The sequence below is a fragment of the Carcharodon carcharias genome, chromosome X (assembly GCF_017639515.1).
Source record: "Carcharodon carcharias isolate sCarCar2 chromosome X, sCarCar2.pri, whole genome shotgun sequence".
NCBI lineage: Eukaryota > Metazoa > Chordata > Chondrichthyes > Lamniformes > Lamnidae > Carcharodon > Carcharodon carcharias.
Genome location: NC_054507.1, coordinates 441,160 through 458,766, shown reverse-complemented (window position 1 = coordinate 458,766; position 17,607 = coordinate 441,160). Strand labels below are relative to the sequence as shown.

General features: G+C 44.6%; 1 protein-coding gene across 1 annotated transcript in view; it reads right to left on the bottom strand.

Moving 5' to 3' along the window:
• Positions 1 to 17,607, bottom strand: part of pou6f1 (POU class 6 homeobox 1) — a 305,810-nt gene that overhangs the window by 214,351 nt on the left and 73,852 nt on the right. Inside the window, exons 4-5 of the mRNA XM_041180184.1 lie at positions 10,434 to 10,547; positions 8,797 to 9,015 (exon numbers count right to left, since the gene is read on the bottom strand). Coding sequence (XP_041036118.1) covers positions 8,797 to 9,015; positions 10,434 to 10,547 — 333 coding nt within the window. The remainder of the gene's footprint in view (positions 1 to 8,796; positions 9,016 to 10,433; positions 10,548 to 17,607) is intronic.

Below are 17,607 nucleotides of genomic sequence, written 5' to 3'. Positions count from 1 at the left end.
TCCCACTGACTGGCCACTCATTATAAATCCCATCCAACTACCACTCATTATATAACCCACCCAACTGGCCATGCATTATACATCCCACGCAATAGGCCAATCATTATCCAGCCTACCCACATGGCCAGACATGATGCATCCTACCCAACTGGCCACTCATTATATAACCCACCCAACTGGTCATGATTTATACCTCCCATGCAACAGGTAACTCATTATACATCCCACCCAACTGGCCACTCATTATACATCCCGTATAATTGGCCACATTATACATCCCATCCAACTGGCCACTCATTATACATCCCGTATAATTGGCCACTCATTATACATCCCATCCAACTGGCCACTCATTATACATCCCATCCAACTGGCCACTCATTATCCATCCCGTATAATTGGCCACTCAGTATACATCCAATATAATTGACCACTCAGTATACATCCCACCCAACTGGCCACTCAGTATACATCCCGTATAATTGGCCACTCTTTATACATCCCTCCCAACAGGCCACTCATTATACATCCCATCCAACTGGCCACTCATTATACATCCAGTATAATTGGCCACTCATTATACATCCCACCCAACTGGCCACTCATTATACATCCCGTCTAATTGGCCACTCATTATACATCCCACCCAACTGGCCACTCATTATACATCGCGTATAATTGGCCACTCATTATACATCCCATCCAACTGGCCACTCATTATACATCCCACCCAACTGGCCACTCATTATACATCCCATCCAACTGGCCACTCATTATACATCCCACCCAACTGGCCACTCATTATACATCCCACCCAACTGGCCACTCATTATACATCCCACCCAACAGGCCACTCATTATACATCCCATCCAACTGGCCACTCATTATACATCCCACCCAACTGGCCACTCATTATACATCCCACCCAACTGGCCACTCATTATACATCCCACCCAACTGGCCACTCATTATACATCCCACCAAACTGGCCACTCAGTATACATCCCATATAATTGGCCACGCATTATACATCCCGTATAATTGGCCACGCATTATACATCCCTCCCAACCGGCCACTCACTATACATACCACCCAACTGGCCACTCATTATACATCCCGTATAATTGGCCACTCATTATACATCCCACCCAACTGGCCACTCATTATACATCCCGTATAATTACCACTCATTATACATCCCATCCAACTGTCCACTGATTATACATCCCATCCAACTGACCACTCATTATATATCATAACTAACTGGTCACTCATTATACATCCCACCCATCTGGCCACTCATTATACATCATTCCCAACTGGTAACTCACTATACATCCCATCCAACTGGCCACTCACTATACATCCCGTATAATTGGCCACTCATTATACATTCCATCCAACTGGCCACTCATTATACATCCCATCCAACTGACCACTCTTTATACATCCAGCCCAACTGGCCACTCATTAAACATCCCGTATAATTGGCCACTGATTATACATCCCATCCAACTGACCACTCATTATATATCATAACCAACTGGTCACTCATTATACATCCCACCCATCTGGCCACTCACTATACATCATTCCCAATCGGTCACTCATTATACATTCCATCCAATTGGCCACTCATTATACATCCCGTATAATTGGCCACTCATTATACATCCCACCTAAGTGGCCACTCATTATACATCCCGTATAATTGGCCACTCATTACACATCCCACCCAACTGGCCACTCATTATACATCCCATATAATTGGCCACTCATTGTACTTCCCACCCAACTGACCACTCATTATACATCCCGTATAATTGGCCACCCATTATACATCCCGTATAATTGGCCACTCATTACACATCCCATCCAACTGACCACTCATTATATATCATAACCAACTGGTCACTCATTATACATCCCACCCATCTGGCCACTCATTATACATCATTCCCAACTGGCCACTCATACATCCCACCCAACTGGCCACTCATGATACATCCCATCCAACTGGTCACTCATTATATATCATAACCATCTGGCCACTCATTATACATTCCATCCAACTGGTCACTCATTATACATCCCATCCAACTGGTCACTCACTATATATCATAACCAAATCGTCACTCATTATACATCCCACCCATCTGGCACTCATTATACATCCCACCCAACTGCCCACTCATTATATATCATAACCAACTAGTCACTCATTATACATTGCACCCATCTGGCCACTCATTATACATCATTCCCAACTGGCCACTCATTATACATCCCACCCAACTGCCCACTCATTATACATCCCACCCATCTGGCCACTCATTATATATCATTCCCAACTGCCCACTCATTATACATCATTCCCAACTGGCCACTCATTATACATCATTCCCAACTGGCCACTCATACATCCCACCCAACTGCCCACTCATTATACATCATTCCCAACTGGCCACTCATTATACATCCCACCCAACTGGTCACTCATTATACATCCCATCCAACTGGCAACTCATTCTATATCATATCCAACTGGTCACTCATTAGACATCCCAGACAACTGGACACTCATTAGACATCCTGCCCAACTGGCTATTCATTTTGCATCCCACCCAACTGGCCACGCATTATACATCCCATCCAACTGGCCACTCATTATACATCCCATCCAACTGGCCACTCATTATACATCCCATCCAACTGTCCACTCATTATCCATCCCACCCAACTGGCCATGCATTATATGTCCCGGCCAATAGGCCACTTTTTATAAATCCCTCCGAATAGGCCACTCATTATATATCCCTCTGAATTGGCCACTCGCTTTAAATCCCGCCAGCTGGCCCCTCATTATACATGCCTTCCATTTGGCCACTCATTATAAATCGCTCCGAATTGGCCACTCATTATAAATCGCTCCGAATTGTCCACTCATTATAAATCCCGCCCCACTGCTCACTCATTATAAATCCCGCCCAACTGGTCACTCATTATAAATCGCTCCGAATTGGCCACTCATTATAAATCCCGCCCCACTGCTCACTCATTATACATCCCTCCCAATTGTCCATACCTCATGTCCGTCACTAAATTCTCCAACCTTTTGTTTCCAATAATGGATCTGCTATTTTTCATGCTTAACTTTATCGTTAAAAGGTATAACTTACTCCAGGCAGAACTTACCTAACTCATTAAATGAAAACTGCTAGTGTATTGAAACAGTTTTATAAGTGGTGATTTATAAAATTTTCAGTCGCCAGAACCCACTCCTGCCTCCCACCTGTAAACATTAACAATACTCCCTCCAATCCTATCTCCTAGTTTCCCAAACAAAAACAATACTATTATCTTGGCATGGACATGATGGGCTGAATGGTCACCTGCTGTGCCATAAATTTTTCTTTGTGCTATTTGGTAGAAAGTAGTCCCCATCCTACTGGTTTTCTCCTCCACCAATTTTACATGTTGCCCAACTTTTACACTCCCCCCCATATTGTTGCTCTCACCTCAATTCTGGAACTTACCTTCTAGTGCTGATAATCTTGTTATAATGCATGAGCTAGCTGTGGAGGTGCAACAAGTGGCAAAAGTTCACAACTAAACTGCTGATGAGGTCTATCTGCATGTCCCTGGCTATGGGTTTGAAAACAGTCCACAATGAATTTGTGCACCAAAGGTTTTTTAAAAAATAATGTTACAGTATGTCAAATATGGGAAGAACACAGAATACTGAATTCTTCAGGTACTCTGCTCACAGTGCAGGGATTATCCAGATCCAGATCTATTCCAATTGATGTTGACCTTTTCATGATGAGCCTAAACCGGTTACCTGTCCCGCATAATAACTGGCTGAGAATTGTATATGACATAATATTTTCCAAAAGCTCTTTAAGCAGCACATTATAGTAGGCATTGCATCAAACATAACACCTCTCCCACTTCTTTATGTACTCTGAAGCACCTTATCATAGAGAAAGTGAGTTTGGGAAATTCATAATGGAAAGTAGGGAGATGGCAGATGAATTGAACAGGTATTTTGCTTCGGTCTTCACAATAGAGGGTGCAAGTAACATCCCGGAAATAGCTGTAAATCAGGAAATGGGAGGGAGAGAGGAACTCGGGAAAATTACAATCACCAGAGAGGTGATACTGAGTAAATTGTTGACGCTACAGACTGACTAGTTCCCAGGACCAGATGGACTTCATCCTCGGGTCTTGAAAGAAGTGGCTAGTGAAATAATTAAAGCGTTGGTTTTCATTTTCCAAGATTCCCGAGGGCAGGATTTTGACCTTGGCATGCGGGCGCGCACCCGACACGCTGGAGTGTAAAATAGCCCATGACGATGTCAGACAAGCGTGCTGATGTCGTATTTCGGTTGGTGGTTGCGCGCGAGAGTCAGCAGCGCACCCGCGGGATGAGGTTTCCGAGATTCATTTTAAAAAAGATAAAAATGTGTGGCTATAATTTTCAACATCCGTATGTTGAGGTGACTCATTCTGATGCATCAACAATGTTTCCGGATTTTACATTCTGTTTTTATTGATCTTAAATTTGGCAGCTCCCTGCCTTCAGGGAGCTTTCCTTCGGTGCTCCCCCACACCTGCACTGACTTCAGCACTCGCCCTCCTCCCTCCCCCACCCCAGCAGCGCTGAGCGTGTCAGCAGGCCTTTCACACTGGTTGACCATTAATTGGCCAGCCAGTGTGAAATCACGGTCAGGGGCTGATCGTAGGCAGTGGCCCGTTTCCTGGCTGCTCCTGGGCCTGCACGCCGAGGTCAAATTCCCAGCCCTAGATTCAGGCAAGGTTCCATTAGATTGGAAAATAGCAAATATAATTCCTTTATTCAAAAAGGGAGAGACAGAAAGCAGGAAACTATAGGCCAGTTAGCTTAACATCTGTCGTAGGGTTAAATGTTAGAAGCTGTTATTAAAGATGTTATAAAAGGGCACTGAGAAAAATTCAAGGCAATCAGGCAGAGTCAACATGGTTTGTAAAAGGGAAATCATGTTTAACCAGTTTATTGAAGTTCTTTGAAGGAGACACACGTGCTGTGGATAAAGGGGAACCGGTGAATGCACTGTACTTAGATTTCCAGAAGGCATTTGATAAGGTGCCACATCAAAGGTTATTGCAGAAAACAAAAGCTCATGGTGTAGGGGGTAACATATTGGCATGGGTAGAAGATTGGCTGGCTAACAGGATGTGGAGAGTAGGCATAAATGGGTCTTTTTCAGGTTGGCAGGATGTAACAAGTGGTGTGCCACAGGGATCAGTGCTGGGACCTCAACTGTTTGCAAATTATATAAATGATTTGGATAAAGGGACCAAAGGATTGATGGCTAAGTTTGCTGATGACACAAAGATAGGTAGGAAAGTAAGTTGTGAAGAGGATGTAAGGAGGTTACAAAGTGACATAGATAGGTAAGTGAGTGGGCAAAGATCTGGCAAATGGAGTATAATGTGGGAAAATGTGAAACTGTTCATTTTGGCAGGAAGAATAAAAGAGAAGCAGATTATCTAAATGGTGAGAGATTGCAGAGCTCTGAGATTCAGAGGGATCTCGGTGTCCTAGTGCAGGAATCACAAAAGGTTAGTCTGCAGGTACAGCAGGTCATTAGGAAAGTGAATAGAATGTTATCAGTTATTGGGAGGGGAATTGATCACAAAAGGTTATGCTTCAGTTGTACAGGGCATTGATGAGACCACATCTGGGGTACTGTGTACAGTACTGGTCTGCTTATTTAAGGAAGGATGTAAATGCGTTAGAAGCAGTTGAGAGAAGATTTACTAGATGAATATGTGGAATGGGCGGGTTGTCTAATGGGGAAAGGTCGGACAGGCTGGGCTTGTATCCACTGGAGTTTAGAAGAGGAAGAGGTGACTTGATAGAAATATATAAAATCCTGAGGGGACTTGACAGGGTGGATGTGGAGATGATGTTTTTTCTTGTGGGAGAATCTAGGACTAGGGGCCACTGTTTAAAAATAAGGCGTCACTTATTCAAGACAGAGATGAGGAGAAATTGTTTCTCTTAGAGGGTTGTGAGTCTCTGGAAGTCTCTTCCTCAAAAGGCGATGGAAGCAAAATCTTTGAATATTTTTAAGGCAGAGCTAGATAGGTTCTTGATTAACAAGGGGGTGACAGGTTATCAGGGGTAGGCAGGAATGTGGGGTTGAGGTTACAGTCAGATCAGCCATGATCTTATTGAATGGGGGAGCAGGCTCGAGGGGCCAAATGGCCTACTCCTGCTCCTCATTTGTATGCTCATATGTAAGATGATTTCTGCAGTTACTCCTCATGTATCAATTTTAAGAGCATCTAATTCAGCACCATGGCAATGTAGATCGGTTGTAAAAAAAGAAGCAAATTAGACATTCAGGAATTTACCCATAGTCTAATCTTCATATCTAACCCATTTTGTTAAATCTCCCAAAGGACTTATATGGGAGGAGGAATTTTAACTGGGAGTAGCACCATATGTCATTAATTTGAGGCTCTTGCAATTTTAATGCCCAGGCCTCATATACATCCCCTGGCTAGCTATCCAATCGTAGGTAGCTGGTTGCTGAAGCCTTGAGACCACCTACCAGTTGGGGGGTGTGTGCAGAGGGCTGGGTGACAACTTAGTGACTTCAGTTCTTCAGTCAGTGCAGGATAAATCAGTTGAGATCAGTAGAATAACCAAGAAAAGAGGGAACTTTGCTTATTGTGTAGAATCCAGATAAATCCATTAACTTGTTTCACACAACACTCTATACAGCTGCAGTATAAGTTAAGGCTTTTCTAGCCAATATATTCCTTTGTAGAATAACTCTGAGACTGCAAGTGGGAACATAGACCTGTCTACCAGCACATGAAGGGTTCACCTCAGCATATAGAGTCATTCAGGAACAGAATGCTGAGGGAGACTGTGGAATCAGTAGAAGCTAAGTTTGAATTTGTCATGTTGATGCTGCTCTGTTCAGGCTGAATACAGTGTCCAGTTCCCATCACTGAGGCATCGTGGAGTCAAGACTTAAGGTTGCTCCCTAATGACAGGCAATTAGGTTCTGAGAAGAGGCAAGAAAATCTCATTCTTCATTGATGAGCAAGAACCTTGTAGAAGTGAATAAGAAACTAAGTGGAATAGAAATATTAACTTAACTTTGACTGTCAGACAAAGGGGCATCAATACAAACTGGTAAAGGCAAATTCAGAACCAACATCAGGATTTCATGCTTCACACAATGAGTGATCAACACTTAGCATTACCTCTGGGTAGGGGTGTGGGGACAAAATCTTTGGAATCATTCAAGAGGCAGTAAGATGCAGGTTGGTTGGGGGAACTGCGGGTTTGTCTGGGAAGATTAAGTAGATGGGTCCATTAGCCTCCCTCATGGACTTGAAGAGGGTTTGTAGGGTTATGGGGGCAAAATTGAGGTGTAGCACAAAATGGAAAGTGTTTTCAAAGAGCTATGTCAGGTATAACAGGCCAAATGGCTTCCATCAGTGCTATAACGTTCGATAACTTATCTTACTTTTTTATTGTCTTTTGAGGGGATTTTAGTGCTGGAGAACAGAATTCAGACACCAAATGTTAACAGCACTTCCACATCAGGTATAGCACATCTAGATGAAAAGTTCTCTCTACCCTGCACAAATGTGTCTGAACCCAACCTTTGAAGAACATTTTTAAGTTTTTTGAAATCAAACATCCTTCGGCCTGCCTGCTGACATTGCCAGTTAGGGCACTTTTGGGCTGTAGGTCCATGCCTTCTGGGACCCGTATATCCAGCAGAGAGAGGAAAATGTTTTTCGAATGGACAATATGTCCCACAATTCATACCTTGTTTGTTGTAAAGATATTGCAGAATTTACTTCAAAGCTCATTGCAGGAAAATGACATACCTTGTATACATACATTGTACAAAAGATATTGCAACTAAAATGGTTGAGTACAATATTTGCTCCATCAGGAAAGGAAATTGGAATTGCAAGTGAGATAGTGAATTCTACAGCACCCTTCGAGATAGAATAAACATGGCATTCAGCTTCATCTGCAGTTTTTATAACTTTATGTGGTATGGTTAAAATATTCCAAAGAAACATCTGTGTTAGGAACTTGTGACTGGGGGAATGTTCTCGTGTTTGTGTTTTTCTCCACTTGTGGTGTGGAACAGTGTGTAATGCAATTCCAAAAACGCTCAGTGACAGTCACTGTGGTGCTTGTGGTATCATTGGTTACTTCTGTCATTGTGGAGGATGCAGGCCATAGGGGATGCACATGTATTGGTTACTGAGAGAAGGTTTTGGTGGAGAGGTTTGTTTGATTTTGGTGGTTTTTGAAAATTGTGTAACTTCCATGTTGGCCCATCTGTGTGGCATCAAATGAGCAAGAGCAGTTTTTCTTTGTCTTGTTATTCTAGAATGTTAAAAGGCAGTGATGTCTGCTCCTTGTTTACAGTGAGAGGCGGTGCAGTTACTTTAGTTTTGAAATGCGGATGGATTGTGGAAATGTAATTTCTGTTGGGTTCTCTTAGATCTCCCATAGAATATGTAATAAATGCATTTTTAAAACAAATCATTAGAAACAGCTAATAACATGTGTCCTTCATAAAAGTAGGGTATATCTCGTATAGCATTAGTAATCAATACCAAGGTCAAATAGAACCTTTGCTTGGGCAGAAAGGCAAGTCATTCTTTATGTATTTTGTAACGCTTTCATAAATTGCAATTGCAAAAAGTGGTGCTCCCATTAAACATACTCTAATGTGTGTAAAAGAAACCTAGGAGACTTTACCTGCTGCGTTGTCTTTACAGGTGAGAGAGGGACTCCTTGTCGACTCAGAACTGGCACAAACTGGTTGCTGATGACAGTTGCAATCACCTGACCTTGGGAGTTCAGCAGCATCTGTGGTGTGACTGCTTGCACTTGTAAGCTTTGTGCTGGTACTGCTGTCACTGCATTGGTTGTTGTTATTGTTGCTGGGTTCATGACTAAAGGAACAGTTCCTATGACCTGTGTTTGAGAATGACAATATCAGTGACAGGATACAAACACAAACAAGAATGAGCACTGTTGCCAAAATCAGAAAATTGCCATTGGGAGATTTTATGAGCAGAGTGAATTAAGGTACCTTATTAGGACATATCACTGAGATACTTTCAGCAGTCTATTTTTGAACATTGAGCTGAATAGAATGAGGTCACTAATTTTTACATTTTGATTGCTTGTTATTTGGCGCAGGCTAGTGGGAGTATGGTAAGTTTCTTTTCATGGCTATCTTGTGCTGAAAGCAATGTGTTTTTTTAAGGTTGCTCCTGGGAGGTGATTTGGGTGTTAGACATGAGTTGCAGCTAAGTGAGCCTCCATTCCGATCCGTACAATTTTATTTGGGAAATAAAGTTAAGACCAGCATGACAACCTTTATCAGGCTACAGAATGATTGCAACAACATCAAAAATAAGTCTATTAATAGCAACACTATTGTGTACAATCACTTAACTGATACCTCAGTGCCAGCATTTTAACCATAGGCATGACTTTTGAAATGAAGTTGGGTAGTCCCCCTTCCCTATTGGTCTCCCATTGCTAAATGAAATCCTGTTTGGTAACGTTACTGACCAGTTTATATGAGCCAGGTCCCTTCTTATCTCACTGAATGTTATCTTTTCCCAGTCCAGTACCCTTGACTTTGACTCTTCCATCACCTTTACCTACTTGGGCTGCAAGGAGGGTCTCTACACCACATAACGTGAGACTGTTCAATCAGACAGTTTGGGGGAAACAGGCTCAGCAGATAAGGATGGTTCTTGGACCATGTAGCAAGAATCTACAGACTTGTGTGCACTGGGTTATCTGGGAAGATGGACAAGCAGAGAAAGAATTTTACAAACATAGATACATTATTAAATAAAGTGGGAATAGATGTCAGGTTGCAGGCACAGCTTCAAAGTGAGTCACAGCGATGAAGTAGAAGTCACATCTTGAGGGAGATTGGGCAGACAATCTAAACAGTTATCAGAAGATAAAACCAGCAATGAACAGCTGGCTCATCACCATTTGTAATAAACTTGTACTTGCAACTCTTCTAGCCTAAGTAATATTACCTTGCAGCCCCATATTTAACTTGTAGATGTGAGTACAGGCCAAGTCTATAACCTAAGCTGTTGATCATATACGTGTTATATGCATATAGAAAAAGCAGCTATTAGTCATGTTTTGTTTTTGTTTTCATGCTTTTATGTGGCCTCAATGGCTCAACAGCTTGTGCAGTTTCTTGAACACAGGAGACTTTTACTGCCTGGAGTATGTACTGAGATTTGACAAAAAAAGATGGTCAGAACATGAAGATGTTATGTTTAGCTTTCTTAAGCAATAAATAAATGTTTATTACCATGAAAATTTCATAGGTTTCAGACCTGGAGCACACTTACCTGTCCTTGTGCATTAGTTATGATCTGACTTGTAATTCCCTGGAAGCTGGGCACAGCATTTGCAATAACTGGAGTAGCCGTCAAAGAGCCCACAAGTGAAGTTTGACTACTAAGCTATCGAGGAAGGAAAAAAAAATAGTTGTCCTAATATGAAAAACACAGTGATAATGCCATCCGTAGAATAAAAATACACAGAGCATGCACCAAATTTCACAGCAGTCAACTTCAAATTGTTAATTTATCCTTTCCCCTTTCAGATTCTGATTGACCTGCTGCGTATTCCCAGCATTTAGAATCACAAGAAGGTATAAAGGAGATCGCACAACAAGCCTCTTTCTACTCTTTCCACCAGGGGCCTCATTTAGTCGCAAAATGCAGGACAGATCATATTACACTAATACACTTAGCACAAGGGGATAGCATAAGGGTGTGTCATATTATGCAAAATGAACTCACAGAGAACATCAGGTTAACTTAAGAAAATATGTATTTATACTGTTCTTAGTTCTGTACTTTTGATTGCTATAATGATCCTGTGCAGGTCTGAAGAGAAACATTTCTTGGTGATTGCCTGATGCATCTGTTCTGTTTTGGACACTTGCTGCTCTGTTACTGATGGCTAATGTTCTATCTCTTCCAGGGGCCTGGATTGTTGCTGTTCTTAACAAGCATCTTTGTCTCTCTCAGTTGTAACATTGTGCAACATGTAACTATGATCTTGCTGTCAATCCTCTCCAGAGCCTACCATGAGGCATCCTTCAAGTGGTTCAAACACTGGAATTGTTCTTCGAAGGATATGTTTCTGCCATGTGAATTGATGTTGTTACACATCCAACAGCCAAAGTTGTATTTTACTTTCTTCATGGAAGAGCTGGGGAAAGATTGATCACATCAGACTGTATTCGTCATGAGTACGCCCCTGCACAAGCATTGACTTCTATAATTCTGTGCCTTTAATTTCATACCATCAGCACTTTCATGGAGCAGTAACCCTTGCTGTTGATAAAAGGACAAGCATTCCCTGCAAATGGAAATGTGGATGTAATCAATGGCACCTTGTACCCTAGCAGTACAAATCTCAAAAGATTGGATCTGATTCACCACTTGCTGACTGGAATAATGGCTGACTCTACTGGGGTTTCCTGGAAGATGCTGGAAAGAGCCAATGAGTTTTAAGCTTAGTCTATTCAATCCCAATAGTAGTACCATCAGGATTATGCATTTTAAGGAGTTCCAGGAGATGATTATTTGATTGTGCCCCTGGTGTGGCACAGCCTCCAGAAACACTGCTCCTCCCTGAAGTCCACACAGGCTCCACATGTACTATATTCATGCAACACTGGTATCTCCCCCATGGCTTTGAACCTCTTTGATTGTCCTCTCCTGAGGTTACAGCTCCTCACCTTCCAATTTATCCTGTCGTCTAAGATTTGATGCTCCACCCCAGTTGTGTGTCATACAGACTGCTCTTTGCATTCACACATTGAAACCCAGTGTTTTAATTCCAATTTGGGATAATTAATACGAAGCTTGAATGAGTTCATTCCTGAGCAGAATTCCCTTTATTGTCAAGACCTTAGGAAGCAAAAAAGTTTGGTGTTGGGTCTATGATGTAACAGCGGTAACAATTGAAGCACAAGCAATTTCAGGGGTAGAAGTGACTAATTGTGTTCCTAACATTAACGTACACAATTGCTAACCGGTCATATTTACTCTCCAGGAGCTTCTTTGACTCAATGGGAGGAGTTTTTATGGAAATGCCAGGGTGGGAATGGAGATGGGCAGTCGCTCAATGTGTGAAGAAGAACCCATCCAAAGTGAATACATGGCTAGTTAAGGTTCTTCACGAGCTTGTTGTCAGCTCATTAAGGGCCAGTTTGGAATTTTCGTTTTAAGGCATGGGATCCAGTCAGCAGCTCAACCAGAAAGGGGATTAACAGAGCAGGGACCGACTGACCAACCAGGAAGATTCCTCAACAGGAAGGGATTCCACTCCTTAAACGTTCAGCTGGTATACAAGCACAGCTGCAGCTTTTCAAGAAATACTCAGAAATCCATGGATGGTGGGTCAAGTTTATCCCTTGAAGAGATGGCTGATGACACCTGTGTGCAACCCTGCCACAGAAGCTGAGACACACTCCGAGCGATGGCACCTGAGCACAAGGGTCATCACTGAGCAGGCCATCGGTCTCCTGAAGGTGAGGTTCGGGGGCCAGGTGCCTTGACCGGCTGGGTGGTGCCCTCCAGTAGACTCCCTCCAGGGTCTCGCACGTTGTGGTGGGCTGCTGCACTTTCCATAAAGGTGTCAACCTTGACGGGGGAGAATTGCCAGAATGGCACAGCTCCTCAGAGGAGAAAGAAGCGGAGGAGGAAAATGAGAATGAGGCCGAAGGAGAACTGGAGAATAGTCTCCATGCTTTGCCGGGATGTTGCCATTGTAGACTCAGGAGGTGCAGTGCACATCAAGATGGTAGGGACACTAGGGCCACTCTGATCCAGATATATTTCATTCAGTGAGACAGTCTGCAGGACATTTGGAAAGGAGATTCTCCTTCATCTAAGTGAGAGCAAGCATCCATTAAGAACGTAAGTTAGCAACCTTCCAATGGCACAAACACTGCAAGGATCCAGAGTCTCCACCTGACACACTCTTTTCCAACGCAGTCCTTTGCTTTGCTAACCCTTCCTGCGAGGTGAAAAAAGATGCCCCTAGGACAATGCCGCACCACTTGTAGCTTTTCATTCAGGTAAGATGTCGCAGTCTTCACTGTAGCCTACTGTTGAATAGTGCTCAGGATATGATCTATGCTTGTGGATCATCAATGCCACTGGACACACATCTCTCCTTTCGTCAAGAGAACTCTACAGGCAGAAGCTTTGCTGTTGGTGAGCAGGGGGCGGGGCCCACTCGCCGATGTGTAAAATGACGCGGGACGATGTTGGGCAGAACCCCCGACTTCACCCCGCCCCATTTAAATATTCAGGAAGGTGGGGGCACAGCAAAATCAGCTGGGGGCCCGCTGACCTGTCAATGGCCAACTGAGGCCACCAACAGGATCATTGAAACAATTAAAGGACCTGCCCGTCCAACCTTAAGGCTGGTGGGTCGGCCAGGAACCCCGGCGGGGAATAGAGAAAACATGAAACCTCATCCAGCGGCGGGGTGAAGTTTCATGTGGGGTTTAAAAATTTTAATGAAGTTATAGTATAAATTATGAACATGTCCCATTTCATTGTCACATGAGGGGGACATGTTAGGGATTTTTTTTCCTCTATTTTTAATCTTTTTCGAAGTGGAAGTGATCTCCCTGAGGCTGCATTTAACCAGCCCACGTAAAGTGGTGGTGCAGCCCGCTTCTCCAGCAGGGATCAGCTCCCCACCCGCCGGAGATTGGGTCAGGCCCGCCCACCTGACAGGCAGAAAACTCTGCCCTATATGTTCTCAGATGCCCCTCTCTTTTGCATTTTGTTGACTGCTGACCATGAGACATGACATCTGGGTCTCTCCTTGGACCCACCTTGCCAGATCCAAGCAGGTCATTGAAACATTTCCTGCATTGGACCCAGTTCCTCCCCATTCCTCTGCTGCTGACCTCATGAGCCACATCCAGTCATGCCTTCTTGGTCTACCTTGCAGGTCTTTCATGCCACTGGCAAGGAATAGGATATTTCTTTGTGATGTCACTCCCTCCAGCAGCACCTCAAGTGAGGCATCAGAAAAAAGGCCCTGGCATGAGGGCCCTCCTTACCCACTGCCCTCTGCTCAGTTTCTTCCATTATTGACACAAATGGCAATCACAGCAACGGCTGCCACTCACCCTGTAAATCAGGTCCACTGTTTCGTGTGTCCTGCTTCCTTCCCATCCTGACGCTGCTAACTGGATGGCAAACAAGACTCCAGGCCAATTAACACATCCACGCCCATCCAGGACCTCCACCTCTTCCCATCTCTCTGACCCCATCCCTTCCTGTAATCCCAGCCCCGGCCGTGTATTCACTATACCCCCTGACCTTCCCCTCTCTGATGCTGAACATTCAGTACTCAGCAAAGGACTCAGTTTCATACCCTTATGCTCTCATCTCAATGAATTTCGGGCTCGGCACGATGCTGAACTCTTCTTCCGCCGTCTTCGTCTCCGTGCTCACTTCTTTGGGCAGGAGTCCTCTCCCCATTCAACGGATCCTTTTACCCATCTCCAATATTCTCCCTCCACCTGGACCCCTCCCTCTGGATTCTTACCTGCTCTTGATCTTTTCATTGAGAACTGTCAACGTGACATAAGTCGTCTCAATTTCTCTGCTCCTCTCACCCACTCTAACCTGTCTCCTTCTGAACTTGCCGCACTCCATTCTCTTAGGTCCAACTCTGACTTTGTCATCAAACCTGCTGACAAAGGTGGTGCTGTTGTTGTCTGGCGCACTGACCTCTACCTCACGGAGGCTGAGCGTCAACTCGCAGACACTTCCTTCTACCTCTCCCTGGACCATGACCCCACCAACAAACATCAAGCCATTGTTTCCTGCACTGTCACTGACCTCATCTCCTCTGGGGATCTTCCGCCCACAGCTTCCAACCTGATAGTCACCCAACCTCGGACAGCCCGCTTCTACCTCCTACCCAAAATCCACAAACAGAACCGTCCTGGTAGACCGATCATGTCAGCTTGCTCCTGCCCCATGGAATTCATTTCTTGCTACCTTGACTCCAATCTCTCTCCTCTTGTCCAGCCTCTTCCCACCTAAATCCACGATTCCTCTGACACCCTACACCATATCAACAATTTGCAGTTCCCTGGCCCCAACCGCTTCCTCTTCACCATGGACGTCCAATCCCTCTACACCTCCATCCCCCACCAGGATGGTCTGAGGGCCCTTAGCTTCTTCCTCGAACAGAGGCCCGAACAATCCCCATCCACCACTACTCTCCTCCGTCTGGCTGAACTTGTTCTCACACTGAACAATTTCTCCTTTAACTCCGCTCACTTCCTCCAAATAAAAGGTGTGGCTATGGGTACCCGCATGGGCCCCAGCTATGCCTGTCTTTTTATGGAGTATGTGGAACATCCCTTGTTCCAGCCCTACTCAGGCCCTCTCCCACAAATTTTTTTCCAGTACATTGATAACTGTTTTGGTTCCGCTTCATGCTCTTGCCTGGACCTGGAAAAATTTATTAATTTTGCTTCCAATCTCCACCCCTCCATCATTTTCACATGACCCATCACTGGCACTTCCCTTCCCTTCCTTGACCTCTCCGTCTCAATTTCTGGTGATAGACTGTCCACCAATATCCATTACAAGCCTACCGACTCCCACAGCTACCTCGACTACAGCTCCTCACACCCCGCTTCCTGTAAGGACTCCATCCCATTCTCAGTTCCTTCGTCTCCGTCGCATCTGTTCTGATGATGTCACTTTCAAAAACAGTTCCTCTGACATGTCTTCCTTCTTCCTTAACCGAGGTTTTCCACCCATGGTGGTTGACAGGGCCCTCAACCGTGTCCGGCCCATCTCCCGCGCCTCTGCCCTCACACCTTCCTCTCCCTCCCAGAACCATGATAGGGTCCCCCTTGTCCTCACTTTTTACCCCACCAGCCTCCGCATTCAAAGGATCATCCTCCGCCATTTCCGCCAACTCCAGCATGATGCCACCACCAAACACATCTTCCCTTCACCCCCCCGGAGGCATTCCGCAGAGATCGTTCCCTCCGGGACACCCTGGTCCACTCCTCCATCGCCCGCAGCACCTCAACCCTCTCCCACGGCACCTTCCCATGCAATAAGACCATAAGACATAGGAGCAGAAATTAGGCCATTCGGCCCATTGAGTCCGCTCTGCCATTCAATTGTGGCTGATAAGTTTCTCAACCCCATTCTCCCGCCTTCTCCTCGTAACCTTTGATCCCCTTACCAATCAAGAACCTATCTATCTCGGTCTTAAATACACTCAATGACCTGGTCTCCACAGCCTTCTGTGGCAATGAATTCCATAGATTCACCACTCTCCGGCTAAAGAAGTTTCTCCTCATCTCTGTTCTAAAAGGTCTTCCCTTTACTCTGAGGCTGTGCCCTCGGGTCCTAGTCTCTCCTACTAATGGAAACATCTTCCCCACGTCCACTCTATCCAGGCCTTTCAGTATTCTGTAAGTTTCAATCAGATCCCCCCTCGTCCTTCTAAACTCCATCGAGTATAGACCCAGAATCCTCAAATGTTCCTCATATGTTAAGCCTTTCATTCCTGGGAACGTTCTCGTAAACCTCCTCTGGACCCTCTCCAGGGCCAGCACATCCTTCCTGAGATACGGGGCCCAAAATTGCTCACAATATTCTAAATGTGGTCTGACCAGAGCCTTATAAAGCCTCAGCAGCACATCCCTGCTTTTATATTCTAGTCCTCTCAAAATAAATGCCAACATTGTATTTGCCTATATATATTTCACCCCTCTCCTAATATTTATTCAGTTCTGCTGAAGGATCATGAGGACTCAAAACGTCAACTCTTTTCTTCTCCGCCGATGCTGCCAGACCTGCTGAGTTTTTCCAGGTAATTCTGTTTTTGTTTTGCATTTGCCTTCCTAACTACTGACTCAACCTACAAGTTAACCTTAAGAGAATCCTGGACTAGGACTCCCAAGTCCCTTTGCACTCTGGATTTCTGAATTCTCTCCCCATTTAGAAAATAGTCTATGCCTCTATTCTTCCTACCAAGGTGCATGACCTCACACTTTCTCATGTTGTATTCCATCTGCCACTTCTTTGCCCATTCTCCTAACCTGTCCAAATCCTTCTGCAGCCTCCCCGCCTCCTCAATACAACCTATCCCTCCACCTATCTTTGTATCATCTGCAAACTTAGCCAGGATGCCCTCAGTTCCTTCATCTAGATCATTAATGTATAAAGTGAAAAGTTGTGGTCCCAACACTGTCCCCTGCGGAACTCCACTAGTCACTGGCTGCCATCCTGAGAAGGACCCCCTTATCTCCACTCTCTGCCTCCTGACAGACAGCCAATCTTCTATCCATGCTAGTACCTTGCCTCTAACACCATGGGCTCTTATCTTACTGAGCAGCCTCCTGTGCGGCACCTTGTCAAAGGCCTTCTGGAAGTCCAAGTAGATAACATCCATTGGCTCTCCTTTGTTTCACCTACTTGTTACCTCCTCAAAGAATTCTAACAG